Source organism: Halichoeres trimaculatus, unplaced genomic scaffold, assembly GCF_033239565.1.
Source record: "Halichoeres trimaculatus isolate MK-OKI-2021-1 unplaced genomic scaffold, fHalTri1.1 fHalTri1_scaffold_15, whole genome shotgun sequence".
Lineage (NCBI taxonomy): Eukaryota > Metazoa > Chordata > Actinopteri > Labriformes > Labridae > Halichoeres > Halichoeres trimaculatus.
The window spans coordinates 32,397,855-32,425,358 of record NW_027437193.1 but is presented as its reverse complement, the minus strand read 5'-3'; the positions used below and the strand labels follow the sequence as shown (position 1 = coordinate 32,425,358).

Genomic DNA, 27,504 nt, shown 5'->3' with positions numbered 1-27,504 from the left:
GGTTTTTAAAAACCTGAAAATCCCCCCTGGGTGCCTCCTTTTCTAGCCTGAATATTTGGTCATGTATACACCTATCAGGATATCGTCTTTCAAAGGAACATTAGTTTGTGTTCTGAGCATGTTCTGTTTGCAAGGAATCTTGGTCTTTGAAGTCCGCCATGCTGCTACTGTTGTTGGTGTTGCTGCTGCTGTTGCTATGGATACAGGAAGAAGAAGCAGATATGACACACATTGCAGCATGATGTTCTCCATAGCCACGTATACATGGACCCAAATATTCCGCTTGCAATCGTTTTATTCTCTCAAACGGAAAGAATTTAACCTTTGTACACACCTCATTCAGAAAGAAAAGTGCCAATCCAAATGGACATTTAATTGGTTTCACTGGGGTGGAATATTCCTTTCCCCAAACCAATTGAGGTTTCATGTATCCACTCAAATGAAAAATTGTCAGGGTACGTTTCAGCGCATGCTCAGATATGACGTAAGACACAACTAGAGACGTTCCTCAACTTCAAAAATGGCGGCATGATGGTCAGCACTGGACTGCTGCGGAAAGTTTGTTTTTGATCCAAACTTTGAAAGAAATGAACATAATTTCAAGACTGGACGGACGATAAACTCACAATACGGAGTATTGCAACACCGTGATAAACAAACTGTCGTCCTCCATCTTTGATAAATCTTGTGATGTTTATGTTTTTCTGCGCATGCCCCATTGACTGTTCTGTTTGATTACAGCAGCGCATGTAGACCAGAGATTGGAATATTCCTTTCCATGTATACTATTGTTTTTGGAAAAGTCATTCGGAAAAATTCCATTCAGAAAGACGAAAAACTCCTCATGTAACCATGGCTCATGTGTTGAGAGTTTGACTGTGCAATGCTGTTTTAATTGGTGTGCCATGTAAACAGGAATATCCCTGTTTGCTCACACATGTAAACAGATTTTCTGAATCTTTCAGATACCAGAATATTGACCTTAACCCCAATATTTACTGAAAGTAAACTGAGGCCCTCTTCACACGAGGACGGCCCCGTATCATCTTGGCGTCGGCATCAAAATATGTATCGCTGTTTACACATCATGTTGTACATAGGCTTGTGCATTTACATGACAACGTAAAACTGTCGTCAGGTTGCCCGTCTGGTTCTGCTCTGAGGCGGATTCCACGTCAAAAAGCGTTCATGCATGCGTCACATGCTGCGTCTCTGCATTTTACTGGATTTGTAGAAATTCGTACTCGTGTAAAGCCCACCTTAGTCTCTGTCTTCAGTTTCCTTGTGTTGGTTTGGTTCTCCTTGTGTTTCCCTCCTGTTGATTGCTCCTCATGTGTTTCACCTGTGTCTCATTTCACACCTGTGTTTGATTGCTCCCCTGTCTATACAGCCTCTGTGTTGCTTGAGCTCCTTTGTCAGTTCATGGTGTGTGTATCCGTCGCTGTCTGTCTGCTGTCACGCGTCTCCATGAGCTTCTTTGTTTTCTTCTTGAGTTTTGGGTTTTGTTTTTTTTGGTAAGACTTTTTTGAGTTTTGGACTATTGACTTTTATTTTTATATGTTTAGGCCTGTCGGCAACATGAAACAAATTTTCTGAAAACTCCAGCCAAAGTGAAGATTTTGGCGGGAACAAAGAGTTTTTGGTTCTCAAACGTCACAGCTGAATGGCAGGGGCTCTTTCTGATTGGCTGGCACAGGTTTCACGTCTGAAAAACACTGTATGGGTTTTTTGTGCTTTGAGAAGCGCTCATCCGCAAATTTGCCCGTCCATTGAATTATCCATCAAAGCCCACAAACTGTATCAGTGCTACAAGTTAATAACCAGTTCTGTAGCAGAAAGGTTCAGTCATGATAAAGACAAGCATAAGACCTTAAGCACTGATAAAATAAACAATAAGAGCAAAAAAAACACACATCACAAATAAAACCTTAAGTATAAAAGCATGTCTAAAATAATGTGTACATTTATGATAAAACCAATATTTCTGCAGCGTTGTAAAAATGTGGTTACCAGAACATTCTGCAGATACATGTCTCCCCCTCCACTTTGTGTTAAGTTGGACTATTATCTGTTTTCTAATAGCCCAAACACACCTCCAGGCTGTGTTAGGGCTACCTGACCAAGCAGGGGGCGATGGAGAGCTTGTTCAGGTGATTGCGTCTGTATCTGTCAGGATGTTCACCTTATCACCAGTTTGCACAGTCCTAGAGCCTTTGGCTGGATGGTATGGGCAAATCTTTTTCTACAGCTTCAGGGATGATAAAGTCAGACTAAATCACTTCAGCAGCACCTGCAGATCTCTGGTTCTTCTTTGTTGAACGTTTCGGATGCAGGCAGGCCAAACGCAGGTCGTTACACAGGGCTGCTTCATGCTCCAGTAATCCAACACACCGTCCGTCAGCTGGGTTTGGATGTCTGCACACGGCGAGTGTTAGTCAGCCAGCAGAGCAGAACAAAGAGGGGTCTGCTCCCTGTTTGCTCTCCACCTCCTGCTTTCATAATGTGGCATCAACAAACGCTCACTATCAGCATCACGTCGCTGTTTGAGGCTTTTCTGTCCACCTTAAGAGGACATCAGGAAATCCACAGCTGTTACACCAGCTGAAGGTCACATCATGCCTCCAAACAGGAGCAGAAGAAATCACATCAGTACTTAGCACAAATTCATACCCTTCCTGAAAGCCTTGTGATGGTTGGTCCCTAAACCCTGCCCATGCAGAAAATGAATCCAGTTTTCCTCTGAACTCCAGACGTCCTCTGCAGCTCTGCCTCTCTCCTATCATCCAGGGAGCAGGCTGTGCTGTGGACATTTGACCGTGCTCACTCATTTCTGTCAGCTTCATGCTTTAGTGGAGTCGTGGTGTGTTTGGGGACGTCAGACTGAGGTCTTGTGACGGAGCAGACCAAAAGAAAAAAATGTGAAAAGTCTGTTTGATTCCAGCCTCACTCTGAAAAAGATCAGTTGGAAGAGACCGCAGTGGCACGAGAGGCTTTCTGTCCTCGGCCGACAGCTTGCTGCACAATCCCTGATCAAGCTGGGACTAAACAAGCTGCAGTGCTGGCCTCTGATTGGATGGTCTGGATTCTGTGGTCAACCTATAGACTTTTTCAAGGGATAAAAACTGTGATCTCCAAAGAGCTTAAAAATTAATGATATTATTTTAGGCGTGCCGTTCAGCTGCGGATAAATGGCAAAATGCCCATTTGGAAACATAGAAGAAATGTTTACTGTCAGGTCATTGAAGTCAGTCCTGTAGTATTCTGTCTTTGTAACGTTTAATTTAATCACAACATTAATTTTGTCTGCTATAAGATGTCTGATATACAACCAGTGACTGGGGCCACATTTAATACAAAATAGTGACTTTATGTGGTTAATCTTAAAACTTTACAAGAATAAAGTCATAAACCTACTGTATAATCTTATACATTGACGAAAATAATCTTAAAACTTTGTAAAAAAAAAAAAAAATTAAGCCGTAAATTAGAAAAAGAGTGAAGTTAGTAATATATGAGAATAAGTCATAAATTTACAAAAATCAACTTTTAAATTTAAAGGGATAATGTCATACATTTACAAGAAATTTAGTCAAATTTATGAAGATTATGTCAAAATAAGTACATTTGAAATTAAGTCAAATTTATGAGAATTAAGTCATGAATTTATAAGAAATCAAGTCATGAATTTATTAGAATTGAATTGTGAATTTATGAGACTAAAGTCATTAATTTATGGCAATAAAGTTGAATATTTTCAGGACTTAAGTCACAGATTTAAGAGAATAAAGCCGTTCATTAATAACAATAAACGTGTTATCTTAGTCTAAAGCTACAGGCTATCAGACGATCTAAGAAATGTAGTCTGAAGACCTGAGAACTCCTGTGTAAACTGATTTTGATGACCCTACTCCTGTCCTGGGTGAGGTTAATTCATGTTTCTGTATCATATTTCATCACCGCTGTAACAAGGTTTCATTCAAACAAAAGCCGCTCTGCATAGAGGACAATGTGAGTTCCCCAGCTCCAGTCTCTGAGCTAACTTTTAAGGGTCCTTATACTTATGTCCAGTGTCATTCTGTTGTGCCAAAAGATGATCTTTTTTCTTATTTGCAAAACCTGTAAAATAATATAACCTCACAAGATGCTCCATGCCACTCATTTTTGTGCAGGCAGCTGCTCTCATGATAGCCTGGCTATAAACTGAAATAATGACTTTATTATTTTATTTATTTTTTTATCTTTTTGCGGCTCTAATTCTCAGTTGTAGTCATACTGATAAAAAACAGTTTGACGCATGTTTTTATTTTGGTTAAGAAAGTGAACCACTTCATGGTTCATGTCTAAGCTCCATGATTTACTAACCTGACACGCCAGATGAACAGTTTCATATATCTGCCATGGAAATATTTCACTAGTCCATCTGGGTAGCAGCTCTTCAGATTTGTTTTCAGAGGCGGGACTTTAAAAAAAATCTGCAGCTGGTGATTGGACGACCATTCTGATTAACACACTCACCATGGACCAATCCACATCAAGCCACGATATGACGTTGCTTATGTTAGCCGATACTTCTGAGAAGCAATAGATGAACAACTACTGAATCACGAGAAACAGCTGTGAAAAAGGCGTTAGACGAATGCTTCCGATTTTATAAATTTACTGTCAAAGGAACGCTGACAAGTACGAAAGTCTGCTGACGTCACGTCTGCTCCCACAGCTCCCGCCTCTCTTCCCTGATTGGGCAGGTCAGAATTTAGCCGAGTGAATTCGTTGGTCAATGGGGCCTGGCGAGATGGACCTGCAGGAGTTCAGAAACTGAATCAGGCAGGTCCATCTGCTCTGCAAGGTTAATGAATTACAGCAGCTAGAGTAAATTTCAGGAAAAGGTTTTATCTGTAACATGTCAGAGTTCACCCTGAGCCTGGATTTTTATTAAGTCTGCAGTTTGAAGTTGTTCTGATGTGAACCAGAATGAAGGATTGAACTTTGTTATTAGGTTATTCCGCTGTGGAGGGATTTATGGGTCTTTTTGCAGAGAGCAGAGCAGGAAACCAGTCCGGGGTGGACTGGGGTTTAGAAGGTCCAGTCTAGCCTGAGTCAATGACTGAAAACTTGGTTCTCATCCAGCAACCCGCAAGGAGGAGGAAGAAGAGGAAGAATGGAGGGGCACAGAGGAGGTTTGACTTAGGAGAGATGGAAAGAGGGGAGCACAAGGTATTAGCCACAGACAGGGTATGACACCCTTAAGTATTACATTGAACAATAGGCTTATATAAAATATAAGGATAAAGTCAAAAACATAACAAGGGTATCATACCCTATGTGTGGCTAATACCTTACCTTTATTGACCCTGTACAGACCGGTAGAAAGTTAAGGATAAGGCATATATGTGCCCAACAGGATCTCTGATCCGTGCGGGACACAGGAGCCACCACACATCCACGGGAGTCTTCTGCAGGTTGGAGGTTCTCACGGGTTTTCAAAGTAGCTCGATACTTCAGGAAAGAAAATTACTCCGAAAAACAGGGGAAAAAAATAATTAATTAAGATTAAAAATATTAATTAATCAATTAGCAATTATTGATTAAATATTAATCAGAAAAACAAAATTAATTACCACAAAAAATTACTCATAAAAACAGAAATAATTATAACAAAAAACAAACCAATAAAAAATATGAATCAGAAAAACAAAATTAATTACCACAAAAAACAAACCGAAGAATAAATTACTCTGAAAAACCTGAGTTGTTTTTTTTTTTTTTCTTCAAGTGAATGCAATACGCTTCTGTACATTACATATTATTGAATTATATTGTGAATCTTCAGACTACATCTCAGACTATATCAGGAGCCATATTCTCCCATAAAATACACATCACATTCAAGTTAGTTTTTAAGGTTTTTCAGGGGATCTGACATCTCAACTTTTTCCAACCCAGCTCATAAACAAAGACTAAAATGAAGAACTTTAAATAAAAAAAAGATTTTTTGAATCAAAATCACAATTTAAAATCGTTAACAATAAATCCAGGTACTAAGATACATAGATTTTTTTCTCCCACCCAGACCAAGTACCCCAGACTTTGTCAGAATAATGTTTACCTCAGTTTGTCCTTAAACTCCATCACTCCCAGTGAAGACACAACATCTAGGAGCCCCCTCTTTCTGTAGATCAGGGACATCTCAGCACATCATTTCTTCCACCACCATCCCCACTCTGCTGCTCTAATACCTTCTGCTGAATGTATGTCAATGATTAACTTTATCAGCTGCTACAGAGTGATGCAGACGCAGACATGTCGAAGCTCATTTTAAAAAATGTAAACACCCTGAAGGAGACTTCACAACAGATCATATTTTATTTGGTTGTCATAGTTTAATGCTCCAGTGGTTTCTGAATGCTATTTTCAGGGAGCCGTCCAGGAGACAGCCCTCATGAATGTTCTTTTGTTTTGTCACGTGTTACTGCTCCAGAGTTTACCATGGCTAGGAATTAGAAATACTGTTTGAGTTGGTACATGAGCATATACACGATGTTTTCACACAGCACATACCCAAGCCCTGTTACAGTATAAATCACAGTAGATATAATATCTGATATTTGGTGTTCTCAGTCATGACTGCCATGATTGAGTGTGTTTCCACAGACCTGTCTTCTTGATAGTGTGATAAAACTCATGTGTCTGTGCTTCTTTCATAAAGTTCATACTTTCCTTTTGCAGGTTTTTTATTGAAAATGAAGAGGAGAGACTTTTATACTTCACTATTGGGGTGAACAGCGGCATCATTAGGACCACTCAGGTTCTGGACCGGGAAGTGACATCGTGGCACAATATCACTGTGGTGGCTGCAGAGGTTGGTAAGTTTACAGCATCATCAGGCCTTATCTGACTGTCTCATCTGACTGTCTGCTCTGACTGCTCCGAACCTGTCAGTGGAAAAAGAGATGGAAATCCAGATTACGTTACCCTGGACAGTTGTGTTCCCATAGAAACTGCGCTCATGCGTCCTTTGAAATATATCAGGGTATCATTCGTTCATTCCATATCCATTTTAGAATCCAAAATCGGAAAACAGATAATGACTTGTTATTCAATTTCTTGTTTTCAAATCAAAAATCAGAAAACAAATAACGGTCTATTTTTTGCTGTGCTGAGAGCAGATCAGACAGCAGTAGACTGTGCAATGACTGTCTCATTGAAACACATGGGAGTGCGCATATGCGCACGGATAAGATGGAGTGGATCATCAGAGATCTGTTACTTTATTAAAAAAAAAAAAAGCTCAGGAACATGTCTGTATAAACCTTCAATGTGAGTTATATGTATAATTTTTATATAGAGACGTTCACATTTTATCAAAACATCACACAAACAATTCTGACACAATCTTTCATTATTTTTTGTTTTTTTCATTTTTAAAATCAGGACAGAAAAAACATGTTTTTCTGTTTTTCTGTTCATCTGTTTTTCTGTTTTGGTTTTAAAACAGAAAAACAAAGAAAACAAGTCCGATTTTTTTCATTTTTTTGTATTTTGTTTTGAAACAGATAAACGAATGAACGAACCATACACGGATTTAATTCCATTCTCTCATATTCTAATTTTACTTTCAAAACGAAATCAAGACAGCGATATTTGTTTTCTGATTTTTGATTTGAAAAGGAGAAATTGAATAACAAGTCTTTATCCATTTTACGATTTTGGATTCTAAAATGGATATGGAATGAACGAATGATACCCTGATAGAAATAGATGGTAAAGTGCCTTATTTATCACCAGCTAGTCATCTTACACCCACCGAAATAAAATTTTCACCTGCATTTGGAGTTTGTTAATTTAGAGCCCTGAAAAGAATATATCTTTCTGGTCATTGTCAATCTACAACGAAACTGGAGCACAAGAACTGTGATTGTGCTGGTAGAAAGAGACCATAAGAAAAAAACAAACAATAAAGTAAAACCTCAGTAAAACAATTAAGTAAAAATGTAGCACATCCACACACACACACACACACACACACACACACACACACACACACACACACACACACACACACACACACACACACACACACACACACACACACATAAATACACAGCTTTCAAACTGTTGCATGTCCCTGCTCATACCTCACCACCACAGTTACCTTGAGTCTCTGTGAGCCTCCAGGTGTTTATGGCCCAGCTTTTTATTTGGAGTCTGAAAATTATGCAGTGAGCATCAGAAAATATTGTTTTAAACATCCACTCACTTTTGACCAACCCCTGCCTGGATTCACGAGGATTTGAGTAAGCTGCAGGTCCAGGTCTACTCTCTGGATCTTCCCTCAGGTGATATGACGTGACCCATTAACAGGTTGCATAGTCATCGCTCCACTTCATCCTCGTCTGTCAGAAAAGAAAAGGACAGAGTTTGAAGACCTCGCCTGACATTTCACACTCAGCTGTTAAAGTTGAGCTACATCAGCCTGTGCAGGTTGCCTTCTTTAGAGATACCTCATGTCTGTGGTAACAGTGGTGTGGCCTCAGCGTGGGCGAGTGTGTCTGTGGTGAAGCCATCAAAGGAACAGTCCATCAGTTCCTCCTTCTTGAGCCTCCACTCACATTCTCCAGCCGATGCTTATCTTTGAAATTACCCTTCCTCTCCCCCTTTACTGCGCTAAAGTGTGAGTAATGGACTGAGCAGGGGAACTCATAAAGGCAGCACAGCTCAGTCACTCTGATGCTGAGTCTCTGAGGACTACAGATCCCAACCTCCTGCAGGAGAGACACCAATCATGTTTCCCTTCATGTGGAGATCTTTCCCATGTCTAAAGGATGATCTAATCAAAGTGAAGATAGACTTTTCCTCCCTGGCCTCAGTCTGCAAAAGAGCTGGATGAGAACGCAAAAACACTGGAAACTGTTTTTACATCATTACAGTGAAACTTGATTTCTTCCATCCAACAGTGGAAAGATCCGGACCGCTTAAAGGAAAAGTGGATAACAGGGATGATCTGCTTACAGAGCCAGGGGCTGGGGTTCGTTCAGCAGCAGGTGAACATCATGTGTGTGAAGAGCGACTGTGACAAAGACCAAACAGTGATGGCTAAAGAACTGAGTCACAGGCTCAAGGACTGCAGTGGGAGGTGCCTCCGAAACATGGTCCAAGGAAGGACAACCAGTCAGAGTCACAGGCCACCCATGATCGGGTGTGTGGAGAGAGGGCCCATCTGTCAGAAGGCCCGTTAGCCAGAAAATCAGTGGGCTGATTATTCAAAAGGCCTGTTAGTCAAAAAGCTCATTAAGCCAGAAAATCAGAGGGCCATTTGGCAAGGTGTCCTGTTAGTCAGGAGGCTCAGTAGACAGAAAATCAGAAGGCCCTTTAGACAGTAGTCCCGTTAGTTAGAAAGCCTGTTTGACAGAAGTCAAAAGGCCATTAATCAAAGGACCATTCCAGATAATGCTTGTTTATCTGAAGGTCTGGTGATCAAAAGGCCCATTTGACACAAAATCAGAAGGCCTGTTAGTCAGAAGTCCCATTAGTCATGAAATCAGAAAGCTCATCAGTCAGTAGATTTTTTTTTGATTTAGGATTGTTAACCAAATCCAAATACATTTTCTAGCTAACAGGCCATCTGAGTAACAGGCCTTCTGAGAATAGGTTGTGATCCCAGTATGGGGGTCAGGTTATGGCTGATCTGTGTATCCTGAGGTCCTAACAGGTCCTAACAGCTTTACTTTTGAAAAAAGGAATGTGTCTTTTGGGAGATGACAGTACACATTAATGATATGTTAATGAGTCTGGTCGAGGTACATAACCAGGCAAGGGGAAAATGTAGTGTGCTTCTTTTTCCTGTTTCAGATAATCCTCGCATGGTGAGCCACGTCCTGGTCACCATCCAGGTCCTGGACATTAATGACAATGTACCTGCTATCGCTGGAGGCAACGCGGTCATCGTCGTGTGTGAGGGCACCAGAAGTGGACAGGTGGGTCTCTGATGCCTGTGAGGGAGTCAGAAAATCAAGTCAAGTTTGCTCAGGAAAAAGGATTTGATGATAAATCCTGTTTATTTTCAAAGCAGAGTCTAATTTCTAATTAGTTTGAAGGAAGTTTTTTTTTAATAAAACTACATAAAATGATAAACAAAATTCAATTAGTTTGTACCTTCAATGACATCCTGACCCCTGGGAAATGAAGCTGGCGCAATGTACCTTAAACACTACAGGCCCAGTGTTAGACAGAAATAGAAGAAGAAGAACACACAAATGAACATTTTGCTTCTTTTCCACAGGAAACCAACACACTTGGTTATTTTAACGCTTACAGAGCAAAAGAACAAACTTCATTCAAAAAAAAACTAAAGGTCATTCTGACTTTTACAACAGAAGAGAAAACAGAAACTACTGAACAAAACATTTGGGAGAAAATGTAAAATGTGTACATGACCTGATAAACAGCTGCCAAACACCAGCACACACACAAAGACAAAATATGCACCACTGGAAACATGTTCAAAAATATCCCCTCTCTCTCTGTCTCTGTCTCTGACACACACACAAAGAGACACACACACACACACACACTGGCTGTCATGCACACTCATGTTGATCTGTGGCCTTTGTGTTGTGTCTCTGACACCATCAGCGGGGGATTTATCAGTTGAGCTGCAGACTCTGCAGCTTCTTGAACCCATAAATTATTCAGAGTGTGGAGCGTGCCGATGCTCCCGCTGCCAGATAGCAGCCTCTCTTCTCCAGCAGCACGCTGCCAGCCCTGCACCGGCCGCGATAAAGCGCCATTATTTGGGGAGAGCAGGAATACGGCATGGATCTGCATGACAGCAGCAGCTCTTCTCATGTGTGCATTCGTACACAAGGATAACGCACTCCTCTGTGTTAGTCAGTGTGTGTTGCCCTATCTTTCCATAGCTCTCTCTGGGTTTTATGCTAATGCAGATGTATGTTTTAATGTGTGTTTGTTTATTTTTGCTTTAGGCAGCAGACAACACATGCTAGCACGATCAGTGTCAGAGGAGGTTTCTTCTTTTTACACGGCTGGCATCGCAGCACATCGATGCTTGGTGGTTCTCATGCTCCGCACGTCTCTGCAGCTCCTCAACTGTTTTCTGCCGTGTTTGGAGATTCATTTGTGTACTTCATTTGCATAATTGATTGTGCAACAATGAGACTGCTGTTTAGGTTGGAGGGCACACTGTACGTTTGATACTCATCTCAGTTTGCTGTTTGAATGCATAGAGAAGAGTGTCAGACACAAGCTGGAGGGCATAGGATATAGAGATAGACTGATATTGGGGTTTTTAGGGCTCATACCAATACAGATTATAAACAGTCAAAGAGGCCGATAACCAATATTTTTTGCAGGCTCAGCAGCATGCCTTGTAAAGTTAGATAAAAACTTAAAAAAAAATAGATAGCTCCCTAAAGTTTTCTCCAGTTCCCAAAGTTTTCCAAAATTTCAGTGCAGCTCCTGAATCCCTGCAGCTTAAAACATTTATTATGTTTGTTAAGAGTCAGAAAAACGTATTCCTGTGGGTATTAATAAGAGGAGTGATTTTTGTGTCTGTAAAAGTTAAAATAAGTTCATAGACAGTAAGATAGTCAATGACGCTGATTGCCCGTCATTGGGATTTTTCATTTGGCGTTAGCATTAAGCTAGAGGACCTTCGCTAACCAAAGCTAGCTGGTCAAGAATCACTTTCCTTTCCAGTTAAGCTGTCTTGATGGTTTTCTATCTGTTTTCCAGAGCCTTTGTGTGTTGAGTGTGAATAAATGACCAAATCAACAACAACAATAGCGACAACAATAATCGGCCTGGCCGATAACCGTTCTATCCCTAATGGTATGGCCACACCAAACGCAAATTTGTGGCGTGATTACATACAAAGTCAATGCAACGACGCGTTTAGACGCCAATTCGCCTCAGCCGGCACGTTTGGGGCGTTTGGCGCGGCGGGTTTGGGACGTTTGGGCGTTTGTGCGTTTGGAGCGTTCAGGTGTTCGGGCGGCAGACGCAAATTCGCTTGAGTTGAAAATATTGAACTTTTGACGTGAATTTGCATGAAGGCTTGCCGTGGCCGCCAATCAGCGATGACATTCCCCCACGATGTCATTGTTTTGATGACCTTGTGGTGTGGCCACGATGTTGGGTGTATCTGCAGTGGAGTGGAAATGCATCAGTTATATGAAATCAGTACACAAGTGCTGACTGTATAATAAAGCTTTTGAAGATCAATGATTTGCTGACCAACCAGCAGCCAAAGAAGAGTTCTGGTGGTGTGTTGTGTAACGTAGGTCATGCTGTGATCTGGTTTTGCAGCTTTGACCTGACCAACGACAATCTTGCATTTATTAAATGTCTTTTGAAAGTTATACTTTCGCTCAGGTGGAATGCCGACATTCTGCTGTTAATAATTGATTTGTCATTATTTGACACCGATTTACGCGACAGTTGCTTATGAGGACAGCTGATCATTTTAACAAAGAAATGGACGAAGATGATGCTCTGAAACAGTGTGTCTGTGGTGATTTGATCAGTTTTAGGATTTTTTTTTTTTTTGTCTTCTTTCTTCGTCATTGTTCTTTGTGATTATGTCTTGTGTTTCCCTATTTTCTATTTCAGTCAGTAGTTCTTTTTTCTTGTGGTTCTGGTTTGGCTCTGTCATGTCTAGTCTTTTTGTTATTGTTAATTCTTCAGTGTTTTGAGTTTCTCTTAAGTATTTCTGTCGATTTTAGTTATCCTTATGTGAGTTTTCTCTTGTGTTCACTTTGCTGCTCCCTGTGTTAGGATCAGCTCTCCCTCCTGACGTCATGTTTCCCTCCTCTTTGACTGCCTCTCATGTGTTTCACCTGTGTCTTGTTTCACACTTGTGTTGATTGGCTCCTTTGTCATTATAGTCTCTGTGCTGAGTTCAGTTCTTTGTTGGGTCATGTCAGATGTGGGTCCTCGTCCTCGGTGTTTCCTGTTGTGAATTTTTCTCCAGTTTTGGATTTGTTTTAACATCCTTGTTTCGTCCTGTTCCTCTCAGAGTTTCCACTTAATCTATCTGAATTCAAATTAATTTCAAAGTGACTCTTAGTTTACTATTCATATTATTTTCTGCAGGTTAAATGTCTCATTTGTTCGACAGAACTATCATATTTAAATAAAAGCACACCTTCAATGCTGAGGCATTACAGGCCAGGAGAGTGAAGTCCATGACACACCTAGGATAAATTCATGTATACACCCACTCTAAAACGTACACACAGTTGCTTTATTGACAAGTAATTACTATTAATTTATTCTTGACTTCTTTTTTAACCATCAAAGCTCCAGAAAGCAGATTCTTGATGAAGCTGTTTTGAACTTCATCCTGAAGGACTGCCAGCCCCTCAGTATTGTAGAGTGTGAAGGGTTCAGGGAACTGGTTCAGGTCCTTGAGCCCTCGTATGACTGAATTTCAAGACTATGGAAAAAAATGTTTTTTGAATAAAAATTTGTAAATAAAAAACTCCCAGTCCACAAGCATCCTCATTCACAACACGTTCACTGAGATTTTTACATTATGACTCATGTTCACATTATTTATTGACTGTATCTACAAATATCAAAGATATTTCAAACTTAAATGAAGGAAGTAAATAATACGATATTAAATACAATGACTTGAATTATATTTTTGTATATACTAGTTTATCATATCAGTGTCAGTTGAGTATGTTTACTAGGTTGCCTGTAGGGATTTTTAAGGTCCAACAGGTGTCAGTATTCAGTGACACCGTATCAACACAGTATCAATACAGTTTGGCAATGTGTTGAAACACTTCATGACGCCTCATCTACCCATCACTATTTGTTTGTATTAGAGTGAACTAGAAATCATGGACGATCATTTTGGTTTATTGGTTCTCAAACTTTTTAGATAAGTCTAAATCAGACAGATAGGATGTAAACAGGTGTGATGAGGTGATGTGTTCTATCAGAGGTCAGCAGGAGCTCAGCCCTCCTCTCAGCCCTCCTCTCAGCCCTCCTCTCAGCCCTCCTCTCAGCCCTCCTCTCAGTCCTCTCAGGAGTGTGGGTGTTGGGTCATGACGGTCTCTTACTTCTTCTCTCATACTCTTCAGTTCATGATGTCATTTTGTGTCCTCCAGGTGATCCAGACCATCCGGGCAGCAGATCTTGACAACTTTGCAAATGGAAAGTTTTCCTTCTACGTGCCCGCTGATTATCCAGCTAATCCAAATTTCACCCTGAAGGACAACGGAGGTAAGACCCACTGAGAAGATAACTGATGTAAACATGTATACGAAGATCATGTGTTTATATATGACTGTGTGTGTGTGTGTGTGTGTGTGTGTGTGTGTGTGTGTGTGTGTGTGCGTGTGTGTGTGCGTGTGTGTGTGCGTGTGTGTGTGTGTGTGTGTGTGTGTGTGTGTGTGTGTGTGTGTGTGTGTGTGTGAGTGTGTGTGTAGATAATAACCAGAGTCATAGGAACCACAGTGTGTTCTTCATGCACAGATAAAAGTAAGCTTTTAAGAAAATCTCAACCTCCTCCTGTGAGTGAAGTGCATGGTGTTGGTTTTGCCTCAGTGTTGCGCGTTCTATTTTATTCCAATTTATTCTATTCTAGCTAGTACAACGAAATTGAAGTCACAGCAGCAATCAAGAAAACAAAAGTAAGAAAGTGTGTAGAAAGTGCAAAAAGGTCTATAAGATAGATGACGACAGCTTGTCCAGTTCAGCCAGTCTCCACCTCCACAGGGTCCAGGACTGGGCTTCTTCAGTCATGCTCCATCTCTGTCTGCTCACAGCAGGTGAAGATCTTCCAATGTGGCGTTGGTGTCTGATGTTAGCCCCATTAGCCATATCTGCGAACAGCATGATGCTATACTCTGATATTCCCTCTGTTGCTGGGTTAGCACAGCTAGCTTGTCCATCTTGTTGGAGATAGACCTTACGTTCCCAAAAACGGTGGATGGAAATACAGGTCCATGTCGTCACTTCTTAGCTCACACCTGAGAACCAGCATGTCGTCCTCACCTCCTTCTCCTCACCTTGTGGGAAGACATCAGGCCTTACACCAGTTAGCATTGACATGCTACAGGCTGCTAACAGCTGAGTTCAAATGTAAACAATGCGGCCATGGTTACATGTAGGATCTCCAGACAAACACAGGAGAAAAGTAGTAAAAATATCACTGAAGACACAAAAAGTTTGGTGTCCATGACCAACAATGAACCATACAAAGTAATGATCCACTCCAAATACAAAGATTATGAATAAGAGATGAAAAAATTACAAGAAACGGACAAAGACGAGAGAGCTGCTGCAAAGGCAGCCATAGTAACTTGGGCACTGTGGGTACTGTTGGTGCTGTGGACTCTGCAGAAGGCTCTCCTGGTGTGGGGTGTCTCTTCTCTTGGGTTAGAAGCTGTTACCTGCCTTTAGGTGTGTCCGTGGTTCCATGTTGAAAGCGTACTGCAGTTTTATTTTGGCTTCAGTAAATGGGAGCAGAGGGTCTCTCATTAGGCTCTTCCTTTGGTCTTGGCTCCACAGTGCTGTTCTGTGTTTTCCTGATTACAGGACGTACAATGTCATGAGAGGGTCAGGCTTCATCAAAGACGTTGTGATGCTGATCCTGATCCTCTGGTTTGGGTTTTTCTTTGTGCAGTTTTTGTGCTGCTCTTCCCTGACTTGCTAGGGGCTGAGGTCTTATGGAAACACTCTGTGGACTTTGCAGCTGGCTGTTTACAAACATAGTTTGTTTTCTTCTGGTTTAGGTTGAGTGGGTTTAATTCACTCTGTTATTAGCTTTCTGGTTGTGTGAGCAGGGTATTTTGCAGTGATCTGTTTTGTTGTGGTTGTGCTGTTAATTGAATTTCCTTCTTTGCTTGAGTGTGGTTATTTTCAATGGGTTGTTTTTGCTTCTAGTTATTTGTCACTGTACTTCTATTTGCTTGAGCGTGTGTATTTTGTTTATTTTGAGTTAATTAGAAAGGGCCTTCTGACTTAATGGCCCTCTGACCAGTGGGTCTCCTGGCTAATGGGCCTTCTGACTGTTAGGCCTTATTTTCTGACTTGAGTGCTCAGTGAAGACACTCTCCCCCTGATGCCTCTACTGATGAGATCAGAAGCCTACCACATGAATGAAGTCCCCCAAAGCCACAGACTGATAGGACAGAAGGACAGGGCCTCACCAGGTTACAGGTTACAGGTGTTTCCTGTTTGTGTTTGATTCACGTTTGTTTTCTTCAGTCTGCTTGAAGTCTCGTTCACTTAGCTCTGTGTGTAGTTTATAGCTGTTTTCTGTGCTCATCATCTCTCCCCTCTTTTGCTTTTCTGATGTCAGCTGTTAGCCACAGATCTATGTTTGGTGCGCTCTCAATAAAGTGACAGGTAAGGTAAACAACTCACTTGTTCCAGAGCGCAGTTAGAGGACAACGTGTTTTTCTGCTATGTGAGAAAAATGTCTTTCAGCACTCCAAACACATCTGCTCTTCTGGACTTCCTCAGCAGTGACAGCACAGACGAACGCTTCATAATCCTGATCCTGCTGGGATCTTTACAGTCCCATGGAGTGTTACTGTTTTCCTTATCATGTCTGCTCGTCACTTCCTGGAGCGAAGCACGCCATTGTCTTCAAATCCCTATCCGCAGAGATTGTTGTAGGCACTGTCTCCAAGTTTTTGTCTGAAATCAGGATTTGTGTTTTCGTGTTACATCATGCTGCTGCCCGTGGTATCTGTCTATGGTAATTTTATGTGTAGATGTAGTTTGTGGTGAAAGTCAAGCTAGCTGTTAGGAACTTTTGAAGGACTTTTTAAAAACTGATTGGGACAGATCTCAGCTAAAACCTTTATGGGAGAAACACACACAAACAGTGGTTGTGCCTCAGTAGCTGAGGTGGGGGCTCACAAAGCTGTGCAGTTCTCCCAGTGCATTCATGACCTGCATCTTTACACACAAAGATAAAAAATGTTTTAATGCTTTTTTTATCACACCTAGTGGTAGTTCCAGGTAATCCAGGTTCCTGGCTCAGGGTTTCTGCTCTCAGATAAACACACGAGTGACTGGGTGTGTCTCTGCTTTTACACAAACATCCTGCTAGCATCATTAGCACAGTCTGCCTCCTGTCCCTGGAGCAGGTACCCCCCACTCAAATCTGCCTTTGTGTCCAAAAGATAAAAAAAAAAAACAGTGGTGCTGTTGCCATGGTAACCCAGCCACTGAAGTTGTTTGTTTCCTCTCCTGGCTTCAGCTGCTTCCTCCTGAAGAAAGTGGAGGGGGCAGGTATGTGTCAGGCCGTGTGATGTTCTCGAAGCTCTCTGTCTGCCCCGCGTTCCTCTCTAAATCCATTTCACCTCCTCTCTCCGTCAGCTTCTATTTTCTTTTCCATCCCCTAATGTCTGCTCTGTCTCTCCTGGTGTTAACGCCCCACTCTCTGCCGACAAACGCAGGACTGAGGGGAGCTGACAGCAGTCTGGGTAATGAGGCCCAGTGACAGGACTCGGACAGCAGTCTGAGAGCTTATTGCCAGAGGCGCTTTGTGCTGTTGTTGTTTACATGTTCTTTCAAAGCACACACACACACACACACACACACACACACACACACACACACACACACACACACACACACACACACACACACACACACACACACACACACACACACACACACAGCTCACTGGTGCATTGCAGGTGTTTCTTGTTTTGCATGTGCTCCTTGTTGAAATGCTCCTAAAGCTGATATGAATCACTTTTACCAGTTTGATCACTGAAGTGCTCTTTAGCATCATACTGTACTCTGTTTGATCTTTAAAAAATCTCAAAAGGCACTGAATTCATGGCCTTAAAATGTCTTAAATTAATCTTTAAAAGTCTTAAAAATGTTAACACACTTAAGTATGATTGCAAATAGTCCCAAATCTCCAAATAAATGCCAACATTTATTTTTTTCAAGGAATTGACAAAGTGACTCTTGTGGTAACATCATGCAATCATGATGTTGCAAACTTTGATGTGGTTGCAGTTGGGACTCTCTTAGCAGATGCACGTCATTTATGAGGCACCAACTTCAGACAACATGGAAAAGCATAAATTCATGAAAATTGGCTGTCCAACCCAGATTTTTCTGCAAGTGTTATTAGGCTGTGTGTACGAGGCACGGTGTATTTTGTGCAAGAAATGTTGAAAGCTCAGCATGATGGGAGTCAAGGCAGTGGAGTCAGACATGCACAGCACGAAACACAAAATGCTGCCAACAAATACCAGGTGTTTCCCAGTTCTGTTCCACTCTAGTCTCCACCTCCAAATCAAACAAGGTGAGGAAGCGGTACAAAGAAACAATGGCAAAACCTTAACAGGTGGAGGAGGAACTGAAGACAGCTCGCACATCCATGCCATAGCTGTCAAAAGTTAACGCCAACATTTAAACTGGGTTTCACAAGCATGTGCTTTTATGATGCTCAGCTAGTTGTGTTTGTACTGAGGATTCATGATGTACACATCCTTTTATATATTATGTCCTATGCTTTCCAGTTTCCACTCTAGAAAGTGCAGTGAATTTTTTAAAATGAAACTTTTTCATTGGACCATAGAGTCAGGTTTTATGTTGAAATAAACACTTGGCTAAAATTTTCTCTGACCCTATCTCATGTATCTGATGAGGTGAACCAAGCACTGAGTCTAAAGTGGTGCAGAGTGTGTGTGCTGGCCTGCTGGTTCTGAGGCTGAAGGCAGGTCCCTGTTTCAATAGAAAACCATCTCAGAGGGGTCAGCTGGGTCACAGCTGATCATAACAGAGGAGCTGTCAGAAAAAAACAGAAGGACCTTTTCTTCAGCCTGATCATTTCCTCACACTGGATCCTCGGTGTGAGACACAGAATGGATGGATTTCTTGCTCCTCTCAGGGTCATGGTGTTGTTAGCATCTTCAATGTGTAGTTTATAAGCTACATATATTCTCAGCAATCTCAGCTTTGAGTTGGGAGCTTCATCGACTATCAACGATAAGACTCCTGGCACATGCCAGTGATTTGATGTTCATGAATGATTTGTTCAAAACAAACGAATCATCTGGGTGAACAAACTGAACCAAATCACTTGCTGATCCCTGCCTCATGCTGCCTTTGTTGATCATCGGACTCCTGAGCTGTCTCTGAAAATGTCCATGTTTTCCTGTGTGACATGTAAAAAGAAACATAATTTTAGGATTATCCTCAGGAAATGACAGTTTGACTTTAATTTTATATAAAAGAAAAAAAAAGATTTTCAGAAGACTGCCATGGCCTCCACGCCCTTTAGATTGCAGCTTGCCAAGCTGTCCAACATGGATGTCATGACTGAGAGGGTTGGAGGTGGATTCTGGACCAACTCCTGGTTTTACTGAATGAAGTGAAGGAAAGATGCACAGATGGAGATATTTTGGGTGTCTGTAGCGGCGACTTTTCATGTGGTTTTCAAACATACTGAAGTCAGTGTGTCTTTGGATTAGGACCTGATCCATTCACTGCCAATCATTTCTCGTTTTTGTCTGACCATGCACCACTCCCCTTTTCTCCCCTTTCCTGTCCTCTGTGTTCTCAGACATGACCGCCAGCATCATGTCACGTCGGCGTGATGGCTTCAGTCAGGACAGGGACCAGGAGCTGTTCAGCCTGGTGCTGGTGGTGGCCGATGGTGGGGAGCCCCCTCTGAGCAGCACGGTCACAGTCTCCCTCAGGGTGTGTGAGTGTCAGAGGAACACCAGGGGGCGTAACAACGTGTGCCAGGCCCAGGCCTTCCTGTCCTCAGCTGGTCTCAGCACAGGGGCTTTTGTGGCCATCCTGCTGTGTGTTGTCATTTTAATAGGTAGGTATGAGGATGGAGGCAGCGCACAGGGCCTTACACCTCTCCGTTTCCTAAAAGGCTGCTATGAACCAGTGTTTTTTTACATCAATGTTGAAGTGATTGTTTTGTTGAGCTCTTTTTTTTCTCAACCATAACAAGCTAAACACGTCTCTTTGATGACTAAAACACAACGAGACATTTGTGAGTCTTGACGAGAAAAGACTGAACGAAAATGTTGCTGGGTGGTCTGTCAGATGTTCAAAATACGCAACATTTCTGCTGATGTTGCATGTAATCTGTCTGTCTAAAACTATAAAGCTGCTGCATTCTGTCTGTTTGGTCACACCCACCACCTGGCATGCAGCGCACATTCTGCTTAACATACCTGTGACCTGTAATAAGTAAAAATCTGCCAATGGAATAAGGAAAAGTTTAAGTTTCTTGAAATAAGTGGTAACTTTTCGTTTATTCTTTCTGCAGGTTTTTACAAATAATTACACATAACAAAAGTGGTGAAGCGGGATAGAAGATTAATTGAAAAGATAAAAACAAAGCTGAAAAAAAACTAATAAGAGACACAGTGTGGTTAAATAATTATTTACAACCATAATTTCTGAACTATAAGTAGCATCAGTCAAAAATTCATCATAAAGAGGGAGTCTTGACTCTAGTTTGTGGCACAAACCCCCCAAAAACTTTTTACAACAGAGAGCTAAGAATATGTGAGTGAACTTTTATTTCTCTATATAACAGGCTCTAAACAACGGGAGCTGTCAGCCTGTCCAAGCAGGAGATGGAGTCTGATATGGAATGAATATCCTATCTTAAATCAAGAGCATTTTTAGCGAGATAACAGCTTTCATAAAAAATGGACCGACAGAGTCAAGAAAATCAGGCTTGTGTTTTAAATTCATTTTAATGAAAACTATATTGGGCTGTGCACTGAATATTTGATCATATACCTTGGGTTATAGATACATGGAAACAATTCAAAAAATATATTTATGTAGGCTTACCCTGTATTTGTTTAATTTGTTTTGAAAATGATTTATAACATTAATAAATTCAAAGTATGATCATACTGTATGCAAGATGTGATCCTTTAGGAGGACTTGGAAAGGGGCTTATCCGAACATTATGCTTATCAATTAGTCATCATTACGTTAACCACTGATTAATGCTTACAAACAATGTTAAAACGGTGCCTGGCTCTAACGTGTTTGCTCATCATGTTTATCTCAATCTCCAGTAATCATGCTGTAGACTGGAATATGAAACATCTATTTTACACGGTTTATTAGTCTATCAGTAATATCCTGGCTGCAGATAGAGGCTTCCTAATATCAGTAATTAATGTTCATTTATAGCTGATAACGAAGGGCATAAGGGCATTTTTACCTTACTTAATGCATTGGCTAATCAAGGTAAGCTAGCTTATTTATTGTCATACAGGTGTAGTATTATTCAGACATAACCCCAGGTATATGATCAAATATTCAGTGCACAGACCAATATAGTTTTCATTAAAATGAATTCAAAACAACTTGCCTGATTTTCTTGACTCTGTCGGTCCATTTTTTATGAGAGCTGTTGTCCCGCTAGCTTCATGATGGTGACACTGTTTTCTCCACCAGCACACCGCAAAGAGCACTGTGTCATGCAGCTAAGCGTATACAATATAGCTATTTCAGTTAAAAACACCGTGCTCGTGTATTTATTGAATGATGTTTGATTTTAACAGTGGACAAAAAATTAAAGAAATCACATTTATAACAGCCCTGCAGGTCAGGGGCTGATAAACCAGGTTGAAAGAGTGCCCGCTCGTATGTGACGCTCCGTGAACAACAGCAAACACACCCATAAACCAGCAGGGATAATCTGATTGGTCAATACTAGTCGGCCTTCTATTGGTTGATTCACAAAAAATTTCGAGGGCACACAGAGATCTGTGAGCAAAATTTCCCTCAGCGCGAGAGCAAGAACCGGAGTGTGAGCGCAGGAAATCTGCGCGAGCAGCATTATATCCGAGCGCAAGGACACAGTTTGAGCGCGCGCAGCATTATAACTGAGCACGAGGAGACAGTTTGAGCACGCGCAGCATTATAACTGAGCACGAGGAGACAGTTTGAGCACGCGCAGCATTATAACTGAGCACGAGGAGACAGTTTGAGCACGCGCAGAGCTAATTTGAGCGCAAGAGCAGAGTTTTGAGAGACAATATCACAAAATCTGAGCATGAAATCAATAAAATTCTGCTCTCAAATCAATTTAAAATGCTTTTGATTTAAGATAGGATATTCATTCCATAGTCTGAGCTCATGTCAACAGCGTTCATCAGCAAACGGCTTCAAAAGTGTATGCAGGCAGTGCTCATGGGAGTTGTTGTGTCTTTGTCTCACATTTGGTTTAGTATTTCAGATGCTGCTTCAGAAAACTACAATTAAATATTTCAATAATTCAGGAGGGGCTGCATAGTGGCGCAGCAGTTAGCACTGCAGCCTCACTTCAAGAAGGTCACTGGTTCGATTCCCAGCTTGGCTGGTGGGCCTTTCTGTGTGGAGTTTGCATGTTCTCCCGTGCAAGTCTGTAGGTAAATTGTCCGTAGGTGTGAGTGTGCGCGCAAATGGTTGTCTGTCTGTCTCTGTCAGCCCTGTGTTTGGCTAGCGACCAGTCCAGGGTATACCCCGCCTCTCGCCCAATGACAGCTGAGATAAGCTCCAGCCACCCGTGACCCTGAACAGGATAAGTGGTTAAGAAAATGGATGAATGAATGAATAATTCAGGAGTTACCCTGATTGTAATCCACAATTTAAAATGAGATTATCAGCACCAATATTGCAGGATATTCCTAATTGCTACACCTTGGCATCCTGATCGGGTCAAGCAGGACCAGATTGATTTACAGCACGTCTAGGTCTCTATGACAACACCACGCCAGCTGATGAAGTTTGGTAGAGAGAAGAGAGATCTGTGATTTCTGCTGAAAACAAATTTTGTGACTGTTTTGTAGCAATGGTGGACACTGGAGCCTAACTGTCAGACAGAAAAAAAGGACAGAAGAGCAGAAGAAAGATAAACAGGAGAGAGATAGAGCAGGAGCTAAAGGCTAAAAGGGCTAATCTGTTTGTGCTAATGTTCATTCCAACCCACATGCAGTTATTCTACAGTGGTCTGTTCAAACTCTATCAACAAAATGAAGTGTGAGGTTGTGTCAGCTTTGCTTGGTAGATGACTGGCAGGACATAAACAGGATTTAGAAAAGTGCGGGCTGTCAGCTGAGCTAAATATAGACAGCTACTAAACTACATACAAACTGACAGTGTTTACTTGTTGTCACGTTAGCCTATAGATACGGAGCACTGGGCTGCCGATAGCGCTACATGTAGCCGACTACTACGTTTGCTTGATCTCATGTTTCAAACTGTAGAGCTATGTAACTGCACTGATAAATACCATACCTCAGGACGTTGTATCCAGTAAAAAGTTGTCTTGAACAAAGAAAATTTGTTGCAATCCAATCTCCATTTAATTCCAAAACAAACACACGCCTCACTAAAAGTCATTTATGACAGTGTGTGTGTGAGACTCAAATTAAAGTCCAATTAAAACAGATCCCCCTCACAGCACCTTTGAAGTACAAAACCATTGTTCTATTATCTATATTATGTTTTATTTATCAATACATTAAAAAAATAAGTTGAAACATTGAAATATGGAAATAAAAGTTTCTGTCCAACAATAGTTTTTACTAACACTGGACTAAAACTATTACAAATAGAAATGATGCAGACTAAAACTTGGTATTACCATCACTTTCTTTGACCCAGGGATCATCGTATCAGACAGATCTCAGCATGGGCGTCACTAGGATTTGGGGACAGGGGGGCTTCAGCCCCAGGAGATGCAAATGAACAAATGTGTAACAAACGAAACACAACAAATAGAGTTAATAACTGCTCAACATAGAGGCTAATGCCATGACTTTTGCAGATAACACAATAACAGTTTTATATTTTGAAGTCATATTGATAAGTAACTAGAAAAGATGTAGAATAGAATTTATGGTTCTTCTATTAGTTTAAAAATCTCTCAATGGTCTTAGTCTTTTATATTTTTCAGATTTGTTTTTATCATTTGAGTCATGTAGGGCTCTCAGGTCTTCAGGTAGTCGTCTTTAATGGTACCTAAAGTTAGAACTAAAACATATGGGGAAGCCTCTTTTTATTATTACCCTGTCTGTGGAACAGCCTACCTTAAGACCTGAGGATAGCTCCTACTGTTCATATTTTTAAAAGTGAACTCAAGACCTACCTTTTTAGTCTGGCTTTCAGCTGATTGTATTTAGTATAATTTATTATTATTATTATTTTATTTATTTAAATCTTCTTTACCTGTTTTATTTCTCCTTTTTAGACCAGATCTATCACTTCTAATTTTATGACTGCTCTGCTTTAGCTTTTTTTATTACTCATTGAGTGTTAGGCTATCTCATTTTACCATATTACTTATTCAAATTTTATTTTATTTATTTTCAGTGTCCTACAGACAAATTACTCTATCTTTAGACTCACCTTTCCAGTGGAGGTCTCTCCCCTCTCATTCCCTGTGCTCCTCTGCCCTGACTCCTACGGATCAATAGGGATGGCGGAGTCTCTATTATTATTGTTATACTCATCATAATAATATGATAATAATAATATTCAATAATCATAAACTACTGTTAGTGGGGCTGGAGTCAATTTTTAACTACAATCAGTGATAAACACTTACTTTTTGGAAAAACTTCCTGATATCCATTCTACATTGATGGCTTAAATAAAGACTTCTTGTGTCTTGCTTTACTCCTGAGTCTAAGACAAGAAGATAGCCTCCATCCTTTTGACTGTCCGTCCAGTAACAAGGAAGAAGAGACGGATAAAGCCTGCCCACCGCTCCTAGCTTAGCTCAAACGCTGGGAGTCAATATGAAGGTTTAGCCTGTCTCTGCCTCATCAGATAAACTCAGCAGGTCTTGTGGTTTTTACCTCATTAGTTAAGCTAGCTTCTACTATCAAAGTGTTATCTCCTTCCACTACTAAAAAGAGGCTTTGATTCGTAACTTTAGTTGTCCTAGTACGGTGATGGTTTTCACGAGAGTTGGGCCGTTCTCGAACAAGTCGACTCTTTTGAACAGCGCTTTTCTGTGAACAAAAATAACTGATTCGCTGCTCTGTGTCAGCCCTTTGTTTGCAAGCTATAACTGAATACAAATTGCCTGCACATTTCAGAACGAACAGCTCACTCGTAACTGTGAATCGATTCTCACCATTCATTTGAAAAAGCCATTCAAAAGACTCGACTCGTTCGCGATTTCAGATCTCCCGCGAAAACCACAGCAGGTGTAGTATGTTGAATAAAATTACCTCAAATCATTTAGGGGGGGCTTAGTGATATTTTAGGGGGGCTTCAGCCCCTCAAATGAGGCCTAATGACGCCACTGAACCTCAGGATGTGGTTTTTCTCTCCCTCGTCCTCCCTGTAACCTTTCCTGCTTCTCTCCTTCAGCCATCGTGATGCTGTTCACCCAGCTGAGGAACAAGAAGGCGAGCAAAGAGCCTCTGATTCTGTCTGAGGAGGATATCAGAGAAAACGTGGTGACCTATGATGACGAGGGGGGCGGGGAGGAGGACACCGAGGCCTTTGACATCGCTGCGCTTCGAAATCCCAAAGCCTCAGAGCCTCGCCGCAAGCTCCACGCCTACCTCAGGTGTGGAGCGAGCCCGTATGAGGAGGATGAGGAGCTTGAGGATGAAGAGGAGAGGTTTGTGGTGTGGAGGAGGAGGAAATCACAGGAGATGGATTATGGGGGCTACAGTCCAGAGTCAGAGACCGGCTGGTTCGTCATCGACAGCACTCCTCATGACATCAGCCGGTCAGCGCCATCACTGCTGTTGGATGGTCATGACATCATCCAGCAGATTCTCCAGCAGAAAGTGTCCAAAGCTGACTTAGACACCCGAGGCCCGCCGTATGACTCACTGCAGACTTATGCATATGAAGGCTGTGGGTCCTTGGCCGGGTCAGTCAGCTCTCTGGGCCTGTCGGGGGCAGTGCCTGAACTCAGTTGCGCTGACGTAGAAGACTGGGAACCAGAGAGGCAAACGTTGGAAAGAATTATGGGAGAGCAGCTGGCTACGAGCCCGGCCAACTCCGACACATAAGGATTACCATCCCAAGACTTTGTTTGGACTCTGTTTTCTACCCAGACTTTTTTTTTACTGAATCCACTCACACACAGGAGCACAAACACTAGGTGTTGCAAAAAGTGGGAAATGAAATAAATTCAAAGGATGAGAAAAGCCATTTGCATTAAATGCAGGAGAAGAACAGCAGCGAGGGAGATTTGGATAAAAATATCCCAGCTCAAGTGATTTTCTGAAACGAGTCAAAAATGCAAACTGTGCGAGAGCAGGGTTTTAAAGTGACAGCTCCATTTGCATATGGCTCCGTCTCTCCGCTCTGCTTGATATGTGTGTTGGTGGAAAAGATATCCCTGTTCCAGTCTGTCTCCTTCAGTTGCTCCTGGAGTTCCCAAACCCTGGGATCGCTGTGATCGATGGCGATCGCTTCCTGTCGTCTGTTGTCTGGAGGGATTAAAAAGAGTTCTGGGTTTTATTGATTTGTTGAAGAGAAAGAGAGGGTCTTAGAGAAACTTCAGGTGTTTATTGGATGAAGTCTGGTTATCTCATCCTAAAAGCCATGAAACACTTGGTTTGTTTTAGCTTCATGCTCTGAGCAGCACACTGCAATTTAGCTTTCCTTATCCTCTGATCTCACCATCAGGGCCTGAATCTGCTTCTTCTCTGTTACTTCACAAAACATTTGGGCCAAACACAGAGTTCTAGACTGCATCACCTATCATCAGGTCACATCATATAACTCAGTTCGGCAGTAGATGATTCTATTCACTGAATTTCAGTCAAACAAAATAAAAACTTTAACCAGGTTTGGTCAGATCCAGTTTTCCTGCCAGTCAGTCATAGGTTGATTGTTTTCTCTCTCTTTTTTCTCATATTAGATCTTTAAACGTTGGATGCATTGCCTGGAGCCCTCAGTGGAGATGATAAATATTTAAAAAAATAACTCAACATGGTTTGTCATACTAATCCCAGGTCTGTGAAATATCCAGAAGGTTCCAAACACCAGCAAGCTGCTCAAACAGAGACCGTCCGTTTTCAGGATGTAAGACCAGAGACAAGTTAAGCACAAAGAGTTCGATCTTCCAGAAGCCAACATTCCCCTCCCTCTGTTTCTGCCTCCTGGTCTCTTCTTTGACCTGATGGACAGCTGGAACTCATCCTGCATCTGTTCCCTCGGCTCAAATCGACAAGAGAACTCTGTTTTCTCATCTTGTCAGTTTGTAAAAAGTGAACGTGTTCACGACTGGATTAAATAAAGCGTTTGTTTGTGTATTTTTGGAATGAATTAAACCAGTGTTTCCCAAACCTGGTCCTGGGGACCCCCTGCCCTGCATGTTTTTTATGTTCCCCACTCCAACACACCTGATTCAAATGATCAGCTCGTCATCAAGCTCTGCTCGAGCCTGATAAAGAGCCATTCATTTGAATCAGGTGTGCTGGAGTGGGGTAACATCTAAGGCTCTCCTCACACGAGGACGGCCCCGTATCGTCTTGGCGTCGGCATCAAAAC

The 27,504-nt window shown here is 41.6% G+C and overlaps 1 protein-coding gene across 1 annotated transcript in view; it reads left to right on the top strand.

The window, feature by feature from the left end:
* The window catches only part of LOC141804538 (cadherin-18-like), a 124,611-nt gene extending 97,345 nt beyond the window's left edge, over window positions 1-27,266 (top strand). Inside the window, exons 8-12 of the mRNA XM_074689009.1 lie at window positions 6,727-6,863; window positions 9,850-9,974; window positions 14,139-14,253; window positions 19,574-19,837; window positions 25,360-27,266. Coding sequence (XP_074545110.1) covers window positions 6,727-6,863; window positions 9,850-9,974; window positions 14,139-14,253; window positions 19,574-19,837; window positions 25,360-26,015 — 1,297 coding nt within the window. The 3' untranslated portion in view covers window positions 26,016-27,266. The remainder of the gene's footprint in view (window positions 1-6,726; window positions 6,864-9,849; window positions 9,975-14,138; window positions 14,254-19,573; window positions 19,838-25,359) is intronic.
* Window positions 27,267-27,504: the final 238 nt, after the last annotated feature.